At 43.2% G+C, this 18478-nt stretch overlaps 1 protein-coding gene across 1 annotated transcript in view; it reads right to left on the bottom strand.

Moving 5' to 3' along the window:
- The window catches only part of LOC311061713 (RNA-binding motif, single-stranded-interacting protein 3-like), a gene marked incomplete at both ends in the record, with an annotated part of 110521 nt that extends 92570 nt beyond the window's left edge, over positions 1–17951 (bottom strand). The window contains 2 exons of the mRNA XM_084080402.1: positions 12076–12233; positions 17913–17951. Of these exons, the coding sequence (XP_083936528.1) occupies positions 12076–12233; positions 17913–17951 (197 nt within the window). The remainder of the gene's footprint in view (positions 1–12075; positions 12234–17912) is intronic.
- Positions 17952–18478: the final 527 nt, after the last annotated feature.

The following is an 18478-nucleotide window of genomic DNA, read 5'->3' on the forward strand; positions in this document are numbered from 1 at the left end:
ATCATATTAATGGCATTACACTGTTTATGCTGAACATGCTGCCTGTATAACTCTGAGAGTGTACAAATGGAACCAAATGGACCGGGTGTAGTGTAATGGGAGTCCTAAAAAAAATAAAACGTTTGAAAACCACTGTACTGGTGGACTCCTAATGTGCCATAGTGCCAAAATACTGTAAACAGTGTCATACATATTCTGAAGAAAAACTGGAGACTGACATTCAGTAATTGGATCAAAATAAGAACATTATAATGTTATGTAAAAACAAAATCTAATATTTAACACGGACATGGACAAGTCTTGCCATGGACACATGGACATTATTGATGACCCCTGGTCTGGAGCAAACCATCTATACCGAGTTGTCCTTGAGCAAGGCACCGATCCCCTGCCAGCTCGCTCATTATACAAGCGTAGGTGAAACCAATGTTAGCTTTTTGTGTGCAAAGGCCTTGAAATAGATAATAAATGTATTGTTTTTTGTTTTGTCTTTTGTCATACCAAAATGAGTTTTACTTTCATGTCGGTGACAATTCTACAAGAGTATGTGTCACTTTTTATCTGTTCAAAGGAAGGATGAGGTGAACACATCGCTGAATTAATGCTCTGCCAAGCAGAGCGCATTCGTCTGTTTAGAATACAAAGTGCTTGATTTGAGCTGATTTAAAAATGAATAACAGCCTTTCAATAAACAGACACTGAACTGGAAGCAAGAACGGTGTAAAATCTTGAGTGTTAATTTAACTCCAATTAACACCGCATTTTGCTGTCTTCGCTGTTTGTCTTCCTGATGAAAGTGAGGGTTATTATTACCTCCCAATCTGTGCCAGATGGATGGAGAAACAGAGAGAGAGAGAGAGAGAGGAGGGAGAAACGGATGAAGAGTGAACGGACAGGAGTGGTTCGTTTTGATGCTGATGGGAGAGAGAGAGGAGAGAGATGATGATGAGGGGAGAGAGAGGAGGAGGAGGAGGAGTGAAGATAGAGATAAATATAAAGGGAAGGATTAAGATGGAGAGCAGATCGATGGAGATGAGAGAGGGAAACATCTGAAAATGTGGTGGGTAGTGTTACAGCTAATAGCGAGTTGAAGGGAAAGACAGACAGAGAGAGAGAGAGAGGTAGATAGAGAGAGACAGACAGACGAAGGCATCATTTTATACAGTATGTTGCCCAAAAATCCACAAAGTTCCTTTAACCCATTGATTTTTTTTTGTTTTTGTCGCATTCCCAAGCTAATAATTTGATCACCAGCGGACTCAATGGAGACTCTTTCAGTCTCTCAGACTCTGCCGGTCATCAAATTATTGACGTACTAGGAATGCAACAAAAACAAAGAAATCTCCATGAATTCAAGGCTCCATGGGGTGAGTAATCGATAGAAAAAAAGTCATTTTGGGGGTGAACTATCCCTTTTAATGGGTTCATAAGCCCACCAGCTAGACCCATTATCAGCAGCAATGGACGAATCTCAATGATACCAGACCAGTGTTCCTCCAAGACACCACACATGTTCTCAAACAACTTGATATATTGCAGAACATCGGGGATGCATTTTAGTAGAGTCATTATACATGAACATTGGTCACAATGAATGCCTCGCTATAGCTTGATTTATACTTTGTTGTACAACGGCGTCACAGGCCTAAAAAGGCTGATCTATCAGCTCACAACGGGTTGCAGGGCGACTTATTGTGAGCTTGTAGATTAAAATTTTAAAAAATTAAGCGGTATGGCAGATATATAGATGAGCTAATCATGATATTCACAAAAGGTTGACTTAGCAAAATTGCAAGTCTACTTTCTTTTTTTCCTCAGGACTAGGATATCGAAGGTTGACAATGGCAATATCCATACATCTATTTATAGAAAAAAGCAGTGATCATAATATCATTCTAAGGCAGACAGCTTTCACCCTTATAGTATGAAAACACACCCTTAAGGCAGTTCCGGACATTACAGAGAATAATAATGTGATTGTGACCAACATGCCATTACCCATTATGTAGCACAGATTCAAACAAAGAGCTTATAGGACAGATACGCTTAATGCATACAGTATACCCAGGGCCGGACTGAGGGGGGGTTTGAGGGCCCCGGGGCTTCAGTCGTTACAAAATGATAAGCTACAGCTACTCCAACCAGAACGTACTGTATGACCAGAAACACATGCATCCCAATGGAGTATATTATTACCATAATTTAAAACGCATGAAGAAAAAGCAAGGCTGTTCTTTGAGGACGACAGAACAACTAGTACGGTATACAAGGCCAAAGCTATAGGCTAAGAACAGCAAGTAGTACCTATGAAGTAACAATGTTCCACAATAGCCTATGTGTGCCCCTGTGTCAATTATGAGAGAGAGAGAGAGAGAGAGAGAGAGAGAGAGAGAGAGAGAGAGAGAGAGAGAGAGAGAGAGCACCGCTGTCCATGGTGCTTAAGGCAGCAACTGGGCGTTCGCAGCAAAATCCAACACAGCTTTTTGTATTTTCTTTCTTTTAAAGCGGTGGCGAGCATCACAAGTGGATGTACACAGATAAGGGAGGCCTCCCACTCACCTCTGTTCACATGCTCTGATAAAACACCTCATTCATCGGATTCAGACCGTGTGATAGGCTATACAATTGATCACAATTACAACAAAAAGTGAAAAATTAAATAATCGTATTAATTTCAGGGCCCATGTATAAGTCTGGCTGTGCATGTAATGTGCCAAAGCTGAATCCATGGAGAAAGAAAAGTGATTTTGTGGCCTTCCCTCAACGAGACTCCTTTCATGGTTAACATTATGCTAAACTGGTCGGTGATGGCTAACATAGTAAGCCTATAATAACAAAACATAGAGGAACTCTTTGCTTACGGATCTAAAAATGGAGACATGTGTTTAACAGAGGATTCAAATTATGGTTGAAATCAAATCAACTGTGCTCAAATGACTGGTTATTAGAACGATTATGTTTACTTGTGTTTCCTAAGTTAATACATTGGGTCTGATTTTGATTATGCAATTCTTTTTGCACTTGATTGGGTTTTAGATTAGTTTAGTGTTTAGTGTTTCTATTTAGATTAGTGTTTCCTTCTGCCTGCTCTCTCATTAAGAACATTGGTGAAATACTAATATTAGCTTTTGGTGTGCAAAAGCATTGAAATAGATGCATTGTGTCTGTTTTTTTCTTTCCAAAATGGTTTTACTGTCATGTTAGTGATAATTTTACAAGAGCACGTGTCACTTTTTATCTGTTGAAAGGGAGGGTGAGGTGAACTCATCGCTGAATTAATGTTCTGCCAAGCGAAGCGCCTTCCTCTGTTTAGAATACAAAGTGCTTGATTTGAGAATGAATACCAGACTTACAATAAACAGACATGAACTGGAAGAAAGAACAGTGTACAATCTTGAGTCTTAATTTAATTTACACAGCATTCTGATGTGTAGTCATTGGTGTCCCTACTGGATGGAGGGAACAGAAGGAGAAAGAGAAGTGAGAGAGACAGAGAAAAAGGCAGAGAGAGAGAGAGGTGAAAAGGAGAGAGAAAGGGATGAAGAGTGGTTGAAAAAGGGAGTGGTTAGTTGGAAATTGGAGAGAGGAGAAAAAGATGAGGGGAGAGAGGGCCAGGGAATGAAAGAGAAAAAAAAACAAGAAAGCTCATGGATTACGATGCAGAGCAGATGGCGTGAGATACGAGGGTGAACAATTTGTGGGTAGTGTTACAGCTGATATGAAGAGAGAGAGAGAGAGAGAGAGAGAGAGAGAGAGAGAGAGAGAGAGAGAGAGAGAGAGAGAATGAAGACTGTATGATGGTGGAGTGACTCTTAGATGAGCTGATGAGCTGAACAGCAGGGGGCCTCTGATCTGTTCTTTAATGTCATACAGTATGCGCGCACGCACACGCGCACGCACACACACACACACACACACACACACACACACACACACACACACACTTAAATGAATTCAATAAATAAATTCATCTGATCTAAGCTGACCACTTGACTAGTAACCTCAACCTCCTTTTTTTCCCCTCTCTCTCTCCACATTTTTGTGAGGTTATGGTTAGGTTTAGTCATAGTTTTGTCAACATGCAATGTCCCGTCATGTCAAAACGTGACTTTCAGGGCTACTGACAGAGCGGCAAAATGTGACGCCTTGGGAGTGAGAACGGGTTGCACCACGGTACGCTTTGGGAGTGAGAGCATGTTGCAATCTCTCATCCCCCCATCTCTCCTCCTATCTCTCATCCCTCTGTCCCTCATAACTATCTCTCCTCCTATCTCTCTCATCCCTCTATCTCCACCATACATTTCTCTATTTCATCTTTATCGCTCTTCCTCATGGCATCCATCTTCCTCCTGGACTGTCTCCCCTCTTTTCTTTGACATCTCTCTCATTTTTCTCTGTCTCATCCCTCGCTCCCTCCGTCTTTTACCTCCTCCCCGCTCCCTCCCTCTCCTTTCTCGTTCCTCTATGCTTGCCCTCTATTTCTCCCCCCCTCTCTCATCCATCCATCCTTTTGTTCCTCTGTTAGTGTATGCATTATGTATCTACAACACCTCTTTCTCCGTTCCCTTTCATTTTCCCTCTCGTTCTTCCTCTCAAATACGTAATCGTTCTCATATCCAGTGTTCCTCCATCTCTCTTCCTCTGTCTCTCTCTGCCCTCTTTCTCTCCGTCTCTCTCTCCCTGTCTGTCTCTCATCTCTCTTCCTCTCTCTCTCAGTTACATATTACATACACAGGTGACACATCTGTATGCAGCTTCTATATTCTACTAATTCCAGTCAATTATTTGATTGCTAATACAATACAATACATTTTATGCAATGTAGTACAATTAATTAAGACCACACCAATCCATAATTTATAGGATCTTGAAGTGATTGAGTGTGCCTTAGGCTATGGCAGGTATATTCTTTTCTTTCTATTCTTTTTCACAGTGGGTGGGGAAGTGCATCTCTGCCTCTACAAAGCTAAATTCTCAGTGTTCATTTATCCATTTGTAACTGAGCATGTACAAATATAACTAAAGGGACCCTTATGGGTCCAATGTGCAAGCACCGACAGTAGTCATCAGTATTGTCATTGCTTGCAAATTGGTGCACATAAATCTAACACAAGAATCTAACACAAGACCTGATGAAGACCATTTGCGGTCGAAACGTTACCTAACTATTTAATAATACACTTTTCTACTGGGAGCTAAAACGGTGTGCGGACTTCCCCTCTTTCCCATAAATCTAATACACTCTATCAATTTTATTAGCCTCAAATCAGTTGCTTACATAATGGTGTACTATGTTCAGGTCAGCCCTACCATGTTTTCACTCTACTGTAGGTTTTTCCCCTTCAACATTTTGAGTAGCCAATTATGTGTACCCCCCTTAATTCCTTAGTAGTGTATATCTGTCTGTCTCTTATATGTCATCATGATTTGTGTGCGTGGGAACTCATTTTAAACAAGCTTAGTGCTTTTATGAGTTATCCAGTTTAGTAGACCTTGTATTGTGAATTGTACTTCCATGTACTGTTTCTCATGTCTTACTAAATAAAGTACAGTAGGGTTTCATGTCCCTTTAAATGAACACTGAGGCTTTTGCTGTGTACCTCACCTGCTGAGCAGTGAACACATCCATGCTCTCTGGAGCCTGGATTTGATCAGGATCAGTCTCTGTGTTGTTTGCCTGGCAGTGGAGATACTAAGCCCATTTATATTCTCTGTTTAGGGTCAAATAACTATTTAGTCTATGTTGGCTTTTTGTTTAGTTTCTCCATTGTTCTAAATGTAGATCTTTTGACTGACTGACTCATAATTGGTTTTATACTGTTGTATTGTTTTGAAGCAGTGTTGATCGTTAGCTTCACCATCAGCTGACTGACGTGTCTGTTTTCAGCCTTCAGCTCTTGGGCTTTTTTTGACTGGAGATTACATGTGTCCAAAATGTTATTGCCTGCTTTTGCATGTTTAAATGTCTTCTCAGAGACACATCGACACACAGACTGGGCGGACAATGTGGCCAACCGGTGACCTTCTGATTCCCAGGCGGCATCCCTAAACCTCTCATCTACTTCAACCCACAAAAAATCAGGTGTCAAATGTGTCCCATGAGTCATGTTTCAATCTACTGAGCGGGCCCCAGACCTCACTTCCATGTAAAGCTATTGGTAAAATGTAATTATCAAATATTTTTGTACAGATTCTAATTGAAATGTTAATGCATGCATTTGAATGCATTTATTGGCATACTGAAATGTCCTCATGCAGATATGGTTACCCCAAGGTACTTTCTCTGTGTTAAATTAGAGTGCAGCTCAAAGTAAATTACATTCATTTTTTCCTGTTGTCTTGAAAGATCATGATTTGTCTTAGTCTCTCTCTCTCTCTCTCTCTCTCTCTCTCTCTCTCTCTCTAGTGTGAGTACTTATGTTATGTGGGTCAGTTCTCCATGCCTCAATGTGCCAGAGTGAATAAACTGATCTCTTTTCACGCTGACTGCCCTTAAAACGCCCACATGGCTGCCACACACTCACACACACACACACACACACACACACACACACACACACACACACACACACACACACACACACACACACACACACACACACACACACACACACACACACACACACACACACACACACACACACTCACAGTTTGAAATTAGGTGCAACAAGCATGCTCATACACCCATACATGCCCTTGTTAGTATGTGTGCACACACACGCGTGCGCAGTGTAGACAAACAAAACCGCACACTAACACAGTTCCCCAGCCAATCATCATCATCACAGCAGGCGAGAGAGGATCTGATGTGATCAGTTTCACTCTGTTCCACATCCCACAGCAACACACACACACACACACACACACACACACACACACACACACACACACACACACACACACACACACACACACACACACACACACACACACACACACACACACACACCGTTTACATGTTCCACATCCCACAGCAACAACACACACACCGTTTACATGTGACATTACATTATGAGCATTGTGTTTGACTGCTGACACCTTCTAAGCTTGTTTTACAGTTGTAGTAGTTGTTAAAGGGTAATAGTTCTGTACACTACACCACTGTTTGTCTCTGTCTGGTCCTGTGTAACAGCCCAAAGTATACCCCCAGTATACCCACCCCCATTGCTCCACAAGACATCCTTCCATCCAACCCATTGTTTCGCAGGAATAGTCAAGTCACAACTCCTACGTTTCAAGAGAATCTGCACACAAGCAGCAGATTTTGAAAATGCCTGCAAGACTCTCTTCACAGCATTAAGGAAACGTGGATATATACAAGAACATTTCTCAGGAAAGCATACAACACGTTCCAGGAAGTGAAGGTAAGGAATGAGAAACCCACACTAGCATTAGTAACCAAATTTTCTAGCCAAAGTTTATTGGCAAACAGAGCCATCAAAATAAAATTTGAAAACAGGAGCGGGGACCTCCTACAGGACTTTAACATAATTTCGGCCTACAGGAAAAACAAAAACCTGAAAGACTACTTGATCCATAGCAAATTGAAACCATGGAACCAGGTAGCATGGGCAAGGCCTAACTACTTTAGCCCGAAACAAACTGTTAAAAACAGGACAAACATAAACATAATTAGCCTAAGACAGAACATCACATACAACACCAGAAATTGTGTTCCACATCAATACCAAGAGCCATCAGCAATTGGACCACCAACAGGGAGCTAATTGTCTTACAAATTGGAGGTGTGAATATCAGAACTGTGGATATGCTAACTGGGCTCCAAGACTGTAACTTTTTAGCATCTATCCTTTAGTTATGAATTATAGTGTAAACACATCTTTAAATGGTATTAAGAAATAGTTTTAATCCGAGGGTATGCGGTTACCCTAACTCAGAGATTAGTCATCCAGTTATCTATGCAGTCATCCAGTTATCTATGCAGTCATCCAGTTATCTATGCAGTCATCCAGTTATCTATGCAGTCATCCAGTTATCTATGCAGTCATCCAGTTATCTATGCAGTCATCCAGTCAGTCATCCAGTTATCTATGCAGTCATCCAGTTATCTATGCAGTCATCCAGTTATCTATGCAGTCATCCAGTTATCTATGCAGTCATCCAGTTATCTATGCAGTCATCCAGTTATCTATGCAGTCATCCAGTTATCTATGCAGTCATCCAGTTATCTATGCAGTCATCCAGTTATCTATGCAGTCATCCAGTTATCTATGCCAGTGGTTCTCAACCTGGGGGTCGCGACCCCCAGGGGGGTCGCCAAATAATTTGGGGGGGTCGCCAGATTTTTTGGTGAATTAAAAAAAAAAAAAAAAAAAAAAGTTTTTTTTTTTTAACAAAATATTTTTTTATGTTATCATTAATTCATGTTTTATCAGTTAATTTACTCAATTTACCCACTTTTTGCTAAAATGTTTTGATAATAAACAATTATCAAATAACCTATTATAATTAAATAACCTTCGTGCGCGCGACCTCGCGCGTGCACGCGGGGGGTCGCGGGAAATAATATCATTATTTTGGGGGTCGCGGCCTGAAAAGGTTGAGAACCCCTGATCTATGCAGTCATCCAGTTATCTATGCAGTCATCCAGTTATCTATGCAGTCAGTCAGTTATCTATGCAGTCATCCAGTTATCTATGCAGTCAGTCAGTTATCTATGCAGTCATCCAGTTATCTATGCAGTCATCCAGTTATCTATGCAGTCATCCAGTTATCTATGCAGTCATCCAGTTATCTATGCAGTCATCCAGTTATCTATGCAGTCAGTCAGTTATCTATGCAGTCAGTCAGTTATCTATGCAGTCATTCAGTTATCTATGCAGTCATTCAGTTATCTATGCAGTCAGTCAGTTATCTATGCAGTCAGTCAGTTATCTATGCAGTCATCCAGTTATCTATGCAGTCAGTCAGTTATCTATGCAGTCATTCAGTTATCTATGCAGTCATTCAGTTATCTATGCAGTCATCCAGTTATCTATGCAGTCATTCAGTCAGTCAGTTATCTATGCAGTCATTCAGTTATCTATGCAGTCATTCAGTCATTCAGTTATCTATGCAGTCATTCAGTTATCTATGCAGTCATTCAGTCATTCAGTTATCTATGCAGTCATCCAGTCAGTCAGTTATCTATGCAGTCATTCAGTCATTCAGTTATCTATGCAGTCAGTCAGTTATCTATGCAGTCATTCAGTTATCTATGCAGTCATCCAGTTATCTATGCAGTCATTCAGTTATCTATGCAGTCATCCAGTTATCTATGCAGTCAGTCAGTTATCTATGCAGTCATCCAGTTATCTATGCAGTCATTCAGTTATCTATGCAGTCATCCAGTTATCTATGCAGTCATTCAGTTATCTATGCAGTCATTCAGTTATCTATGCAGTCATCCAGTTATCTATGCAGTCATTCAGTTATCTATGCAGTCATCCAGTTATCTATGCAGTCATTCAGTTATCTATGCAGTCATCCAGTCAGTCAGTTATCTATGCAGTCATTCAGTTATCTATGCAGTCATCCAGTCAGTCAGTTATCTATGCAGTCAGTCAGTTATCTATGCAGTCAGTCAGTTATCTATGCAGTCATTCAGTTATCTATGCAGTCATCCAGTCAGTCAGTTATCTATGCAGTCAGTCAGTTATCTATGCAGTCATCCAGTTATCTATGCAGTCAGTCAGTTATCTATGCAGTCATTCAGTTATCTATGCAGTCATTCAGTCAGTCAGTTATCTATGCAGTCATCCAGTCAGTCAGTCAGTTATCTATGCAGTCAGTCAGTTATCTATGCAGTCATTCAGTCAGTCAGTTATCTATGCAGTCATCCATCCATCCAGTCAGTCAGTCAGTCAGTTATCTATGCAGTCATCCAGTCAGTCAGTTATCTATGCAGTCATCCAGTCAGTCAGTTATCTATGCAGTCATTCAGTCATTCAGTTATCTATGCAGTCATCCAGTCAGTCAGTTATCTATGCAGTCAGTCAGTTATCTATGCAGTCATTCAGTTATCTATGCAGTCATTCAGTTATCTATGCAGTCATTCAGTCAGTCAGTTATCTATGCAGTCATCCATCCATCCAGTCATCCAGTCAGTCAGTTATCTATGCAGTCATTCAGTCAGTCAGTCAGTTATCTATGCAGTCATCCAGTGTAGAGTCAGTACTGTGTTCTGTGCATGCTGTTGTTAATGGGATCAGGTGGTGCTGTCTACAGTGATTAGTGCTGGCTGTGGAATAATGGTCTCTGATAACAGTAATGGATCGGCCCACAAACACTTAGCACAGTTTACTCTGACTAATGTCCCTCATGGCTTTCCATACCCCCATTGCCTCTGCAGCTGTCTGTCAGTCTGTCTCACTGTCCTACTGTCTGCATGTCTGTCTGTCGGTCTGTCCCTCTCTCTGCATGTCTGTCTGTCTGTCTGTCGGTCTGTTTCACTGTCCTATTGTTTGCATGTCTCTGTATATCTGTCTGTCTAACTGTCTATCTCATAAACATACTTTATGACTGTCTGTCACTCTCTGTCTTATTGTCTCCATATCTGTCTGTGTGTCTTACTGTGTCTGTTTTAGCTGTCTGTCTCCATTTCTCTCTTTTTGTCATCAGTACATGCACGCGCACACACACACACACACACACACACACACACACACACACACACACACACACACACACACACACACACACACACACACACACACACACACACACACACACACACACACACACACACACACACACACTCTACACCTCTTCAATACTCATTTGTTCCATCATAACATTGTCTTTCTCCACTCTCTGCTTCCATCTTTCCACCTCCTGTCTCCTTCGCTCATTTCCCAAAACACTCTCTCTCTCTCTCTCTCTGTCTCTCTCTCTCATAACTTCTATGATTAGCTTAGTTCTCTGTGTATTGTTTCACACTGCTGTCTCTCACTCCCCTGCCATCCTGCCATCTATCCATCTCCACCTCTCCTCTCTCTCTCCCTGTCGTTTATTTCCTCTTGTCTAGAACTCCATCATGTCTCTCTGCTGAACAGGTGGTCTGCAGCAGGCTGGAGCTGTGCTCTGTGTGTGTGTGTGTGTGTGTGTGTGTGTGTGTGTGTGTGTGTGTGTGTGTGTGTGTGTGTGTGTGTGTGTGTGTGTGTGTGTGTGTGTGTGTGTGTGCATGTGCGCGCGTGTGTGTGTGAGTGAGTGTGTGCGTGTGTGCTTAAAGCCCGGTGGCTGTGTTAAAAGGACAAGGACAAGGGACTTTGACTTTGGTGGATTAAATAACTAAAGGGAAAAGTTCGCCTATGTGGAAAGGAAAAACATAATGTGAGAGTGAGAGGAGTGTGTGTGTGTGTGTGTGTGTGTGTGTGTGTGTGTGTGTGTGTGTGTGTGTGTGTGTGTGTGTGTGTGTGTGTGTGTGTGTGTGTGTGTGTGTGTGTGTGTGCGTGTGTGTGTGTGTGTTTAGGTATACAGAACGTGCCCGCACTATGTGCAGGTACATGTTTGTGCATTTATGTTGTGTGCATGCGTGTGTGTGTGTGTGTGTGTGCGTGCGTGCGTGCGTGCGTTCACAGGGACGTATGCATGTGTAACCCGGGACAAGCGGTATTTGCCAGTAATTGTGTGCTTGTTTGGAGAAGCTGATGGGTTCACATGGAGTTCATAAGCTGTCAGTCACTCAGGAGGATTCTACATTCACTTTCAAACACTTGAAGGTCACAACTCACCACCACCTATTGTATGATTGATGTAGCACACACACCACAGAGTAAAATGCTCAATTTAACTGACCCATAGCGGTTCATTTGTCTACAGTGCACACAAGTAACCGGTGTTTATCAATATAAACTATATTTATCACTAGAGTATAAACTATATTCATCACTGGAGTGTAAACTGGTGTTTATCACTGGAGTATAAACTGAATTCATCACTGGAGTATAAACTGGTGGTTTTTACTAGTTGTCTGATATGAATTCTTCAGCTCTCATATGTGTGAGTGTGTGTGTGTGTGTATATATATGGGGTATTTCTGGCCAATTCCTCTCATAATCAATCATCACGTTTTACCTGGCGAAGCCGACCCCTCTGCTGACTCCATTGGCGTCTCTCAGTATCCGTGTGGAGATCACGTGACCAAACGGCTTCAGCATGTTCTCCAGCTCCTGCTCGTCCATGGAGCACGGCAGGTTGGAGATGTAGAGGTTAGTGGGGTCCTGCTCCTGTTGCTGGAGAGAGAGAGAGAGAGAGAGGGGGAGGGAGGGAGCGAGAGAGAGAGAGAGGGGGGGGAGAGAGGGGGAGAGAGAGAGAGAGGGAGAGAGAGAGAGAGAGAGAGAGAGAGACATTAAAACCGGGAAAGCATCTGTGTCGTTTTAGAGTCTTGCGTTGGTTATTCAAAAATAGCAGATGTACAAGCTCACAGCGCGTCACTTCGCGCCGCGAGCTTGTACATCTGCTAATTTTGAACATTTTTTGAAAAATCCTTAAAGTGTGAGAACTACTGATTTAGAAGGCATTTGTGGAGTTTGCATGTTCTCCCCGTGTCTCCCAGGGTAGTTAATACCCTCACAAAAACATGTAGTCGGGGCGCCTGATGGAGGGGAAGGGAACTGGTTGGAATAACTTGTTCCTTCCACGCGCTACGTCCAACCAGGGAAACTCCCCCCTGTCAGGTGACAAGAAGGTCAGTTGGCTCTCATGCATTGAAGGAGGCATGAGCTCGGCCCTGGGCTCCCTAGGCTGGTGGGGGGAGTGTAGTGCCCAGGATTACTTAGAAAATTGGCACCGGGTAAAAAAAAAAGGGTTACAAAAAACGTGGGATAAAAATGTAGTTAAAAAAAAGAAGGCATTTGTGGAATCGGACTCAGGTTCTTAATGGATAGGAGGAGGGGTGAGGGTGAAAAGGAGAGAGCGGGTGTGTGGGTAATAATACATACTGCACTGACATATGAATCATCTGTGTGCTGAGAGCCCACATGCACTACAAATACATTGTTAGCAAAATGGGGATGAACTTCACGTGACGTTTGGCCTCGACCCCCCCCCCCCCCCCGTGCTCACCATCCACTCACACAAGATGGATTGCTCAGGAATTCGGTGTGTGTGTGTGTGTGTGTGTGTGTGTGTGTGTGTGAGTGAGAGAGAGAAAGAGACTGGGATATGCTACAGGTTTGCGTGAGTGGACTAGCTTTGGTGTAATTATGTGTTCGTGTCTCTATACTCACATGTCCGCACGGCAAACACATGTGTGTGTGCGCGCGCTGCGTGTTGACATGGTTGTATGTTCCCAGTGTTTCTCCTTCACCCACAGAGTGTAAATGTTGAGCGTGCTGACGTTTATGGCATGTTTGTGTGTGCTTAAGTACTGTGTGTGTGTGTGTGTGTGTGTGTGTGTGTGTGTGTGTGTTATGCTGCCCAGCAGCTGTTAGCTAGCTCAGTGTAGCAGAACAACTGGTAGTGTGCTGAGCTGAACTAAACAGACACACAGTGAGCCAGCATCACTTGCCAGCGTGCAAATAATTTGTGCAAATAAGTCAGTCAACCAGCTATTTGTCCATAAAAAAAGAGGTGGGAAACGTTATTGTTCGTTTGCAATGTTATATTTGTGTTGCCCCCAGTGTACAAAAAATATTTTCATCCATGCATCCATCCATCTATATCTATCTATCTGTCTGTCCATCTATCCAATCACCCAATCGTCCATCCATCCCACAGCTATGTATATCGTCGCTGTTTTTGGGCCGTTTCCAATTTCTATTTCTTCTGCGTTAATTAAAGCCCTACTTCAACATACAACAGTGTCACACAAAAGTTGTGAAAATAGCAGATCTACAAGCTCACAACGCCTCGCGATGGGGGGTGGGGGGCGGGGGTGGTCTGTATTCCAGTAGCATGTTAGTTAGGAGTGTGTGTGGTGTTATTATTGTATAGCCTTGTGTTGGTTCACAGCTGCGGTGTTAGACCCGCTGTATGATGGCTGGAGACTGTTTGTTGATACTGAACAGCTGAGCGCTGGATGTGTGTGTGTGTGTGTGTGTGTGTGTGTGTGTGTGTGTGTGTGTGTGTGTGTGTGTGTGTGTGTGTGTGTGTGTGTGTGTGTGTGTGTGTGTGTGTGTGTGTGTGTGGGGGGGGGGTTGATGATGATGAGAGTCCAGTTCAGACCAGTTCTGTTCGGTTCAGCTTGTTTTTATTTTTAACGCCGGAGGAGGAGGTTGATCATTGTTATAAGCGTCAGAGTTGTTAGCAGCAGACATGGCCGAGAACAGAACGTCATATTATTTAAGTCTAACACCCACACGGTGACTTTGAACTGGACAATGATGAATGTCACGGTGTTGTTATCCTGTACAGTCAGCCATTTGTAGAACTATTTTTACGCCGTGGCTTTTTTCTTCTCACATATCCTGCTCTATACCCTACGTCTATCCTCTCTCTTCTCAGCAAAAACTATAAAGGATGGACTCGATGGAGAACACTCTGAAAATGAATAATTAAACCACGTCTTGACACGTGTAAACCTGTGACGTGGCAATAATGATGATTCTGATTCTGATAGATGACTAACGTCACAGGCTGGCCAAATTAACACATTGCCTGCCAAGGACGTACTGTAAGCATACGTCCTTCTAAGGTAATAAACGCTGGCATGGGGATAAAAAAAACGTTTTAATCTCAGGCAGTCAATGTGTTAAGTCTGAGCGCAGAGATACACATGATTATATTTCTATGACATCGCACACAAGAACAGAATGTTTTTTTGGGCATAATAAGAAGCTTGAATGAGAATTCTTGCCCAGGGTTACATGCACGGATTTAGTTACAGTTTAATGTTTGGTTATCCACAGCAAAGGCAACACTACAGCCCTCTGTAGACAGACACAGGAAGCGGAGAGAGGAGAAGGAAGGAAGTGACTCCACCGACATCACAGCAGTCTCCTCTCTCTCTCTCTCTCTCTCTCTCTCTCTCTCTCTGTCTGTCTCATGTCTTCCAGAGGAAAGAGACTGGTTCCTCCCTTGATTAATTAGCAATCTTATCCGACAGGACCAGTTTGATCCGATTAAAGCCTGAGGGAGAGGAAGAGAGACACAGAGAGAGAGAGAGAGAGAGGGGGGAGGGAGGCAGAGAGAGAAGCAGAGAGAGAGAGAGAGAGAGAGAGAGAGAGAGAGAGAGAGAGCTCCTCTGACGCCAAAACAGGAAGAGAGCATCTCTCCCTCCTTTAAAACCGAGAGCTCAATTAGTGGATTTGCAGTTCAACAGCGACCACAACAACAACAACTCCTTCTGAGGAGAGAGGTTTCACACAGTTATCTACTTTACAATGGCCTTATTCCAGTAAGTTTGTGGATCTTTTCAATGGGGATGGTCTACTCAGAGAAAGCCTCATTTGCACGGAGACCCTCTGAAAATGACCTGAAGCCGATTCTACAAATGTCTTCTAAATCCCAACAGTATTCTGAAAAAACGTGTGTTTCTATATCAGTGGTGCTCAAACTTTTTCATGTCAAGGACCCCCAAAATGATATGTATTTGGCCGCGGACCGCCATCTCAAAATATTTTGTTCCAGTTACCCCCAGAAGCAAAGAATAGAGTTAAAATGTTCGCTTTAAACAATATATATTCAAAGATTTTCACACATTTTCACGATTTTTCAAAAATAGCAGATCTACAAGCTCATAGCGCGGCACTCGGTGCCGCGCTATGAGCTTGTAGATCTGCTATTTTTGAATAGCCAAAGTGCAAAAGAATGCTTTTTAGCTAAAATCAAAAAATGACACAGATGCGTTCCAGGTCTTAAAGGGTTTACAACAGAACTAGTCTAGCCCATAGACTGGTCTAGCCTAGCAGATACATGTATGAGAACCTCATGTCGTGGTAGTGTGCCCTGCCTTGTTCTAACCAAATTTAGCCAAACACATCCCTTCCTTTCTGCCCTGAGACACGCCCGTTCAACATCCTCCCTCGCTACACACAAGAAAAAAGGAAATGCCACCGCCTAGGATGGCGATTGGCTTCTTGAAATCCAAACAATCCCTTCTTCTTTTTTGTTTCTGTCCTATTTTAAATTTAGAGCAGCCAATTATTTTGACTCCTTTTTTTCTCCCAACGTTAGTTCTTATGCCAATTAATTCCTCCCAACATATTTCTGTGGTTTGCCGCTGCTGTTGCACCCTACTGGCTCACCTGGCCAGTGAGGAGCCCCCACCGGGAGGAAGCAGAGTCTCCGTCCTACTACCCCCCCTTCAAGACAGGCACCGCACCCAGCCTGTGGGAGTCACGGTGACAAAGATCGTCCTCCCCACCCAACTTCCCTCCATGGAATTCAGTAAATTATGCATGTACGGTATAGACCAGTGGTTCTCAAAGTGGGGTCCGGGCACACCCAGGGGTCCTTGAGGGAGTTCCAGGGGGTCCCCAGTCTGATTGATAGTCAGGAACCAAATGGACCCTTATGGGTCTGTAACTCTGAGAGTGTACAAATGGAACCAAACGGACCCTAACGGGTCCGTTTGGTTCCATTTGTACACTCTCAGAGTTAGATTAACATAGATTTTTACAGTGTATATTGGGGTCCCAGAGATACAAATGCCATTCAAATAGGGGTCCGTAGCCTAATGCATATCAAATTGGGTTCCTTGAAATAAAATGGATCGGAATGAATCACTGCTATTGCATTAAAAGAAAATCTCTTTTGGGGGTCCCTGGCATATCTTTTCAAATGGGGGTCCGTGGGCTGACATGTATCAATTTGGGGGTCCTTGGCATGGAAAAGTTTGAGAATCACCGGTATAGACGTTTGGCACACCAGATGCACCGTGACGGATTCAAACCTCTAGACTCCGCAGTGGTGGACATGCACTTTAACCCATCACACCCGAGTGCCCCTACAAATCCAAGCAATCCTGTTTGTTTCTTTCACTACACAGGCTGGGTAATGGTTTCTTGAGAAAACATAGGATATCCACACACTGTTTTTGATGCTCACCAAGTGAATTGTAGTCACTGCAACATTTCAACCGAAATGGACTTCATCAAGAACATGACGAAAGGCCATTTTGGTGGAAACGTTGTTTGAATAAAATTCACTTTGGGAACATTTCCATCGAAATGTTGTACTGAATAAAATTCATTTTGGGAGAGTGTGCGGATATCCTTTGTCTCAAGTATTTTTTTTCCCCCTGCACCGGTAAAATTTGTATTTAGACATGCATGCATTCTCTTGAACTGCATGGGTAATGGTTTCTACCAGCACTGGGACAACACTAACAAAGTGTAACAGAGTGTGGATTAGGGGCCTGGGTAGCGAGACTAGAACAGGACTTAAAATAGAATCCAAGAGAAAACAGTCACATCTTCATATTAACCACTTAAGCCCTATTGAAACTTCAATAGGGCCTCAAAAATTACACTACGATTCTCGAAATCTTTTGACCATTATTGTCTAGGTCAGGGGTCTTCAACGTTTTCAGCCCAAGGACCCCCTAGCTGAGAGAGAGATGAAGCAGGGACCCCCTTTATCTACTTATATAATCGAGGATTGACTTCCGCCACCCCGCTGACGCCATACCCACAGCTCTGTTGTCGAGTAAACATAACACCGACACACCACATCTCGCCACCACAGTAGCCACGGCGTGCGCGCTGAATTTACGGGTGGCGTAGGCCACCTATCATTGCTCACTACATATTTTCCACCTCGCAACATCATTAATTCTACTCACCACATTACGACCCCAACGGAAGGGGAAACAGTTCCGCACCGTTTACCGTGCGCACCACCGACACCGAACGCCGACGGCTTTAGCCGAAACAACACGAAGCGGCCGCAATTGAAACTCCGCAGCTCTCTGCATCGCCAGCACAACAACACAAGCGTGTCCTTCGCTTCATCCCCCCCCTCTAGCTTACCTTTTTGATGACCCAGGCCGTTGCTTTCACTTCAGTCATGTCTGTATCACAATATGTCAGTCATTCACGTGCCATGTACATCCCAAACACAAAACAAAACACGCAGCCAACTTTGTCATCTCCCCACTTCCCACAACAACAACTGCGCCATCTGCGTTGCCACGTTTTCAGAAGATAAGCACAAAAGACAAGAAAATATCAGTGTTGCCACATTTGCGGCAGAAACAAGCAACCACCTTCATGAAAAAAACAAAAACAGCCGAAGGGCTCCGCCATGTTCCACAGGGGTCCGCGGGGGTCCCAACACTCCCAGGGTCCGCGGACCCCCAGGGGGTCCGGGGACCCCCAGGAAAATAAAGAAATATATATATTTTTTTAAATTTTTTTTCTTTTTGTTTGACTTTTTTATCCCACGATTTTGGTACCCCCTGCGCGGGGCCCCGCGGCTAGCGGGCCGGACGCCCTACGGGCGGCCGGACCTCTAGTTGTATAAAATTGTGTTTTAGATTCAACTTTTTTTGTACGTTACGTTTACTGTTCTTTTTTCCCTCTACACCTATACCTCT

This window comes from Gymnoscopelus microlampas, assembly GCF_963454915.1.
Source record: "Gymnoscopelus microlampas genome assembly, chromosome: 15".
NCBI classification, from domain to species: Eukaryota; Metazoa; Chordata; class Actinopteri; order Myctophiformes; family Myctophidae; genus Gymnoscopelus; species Gymnoscopelus microlampas.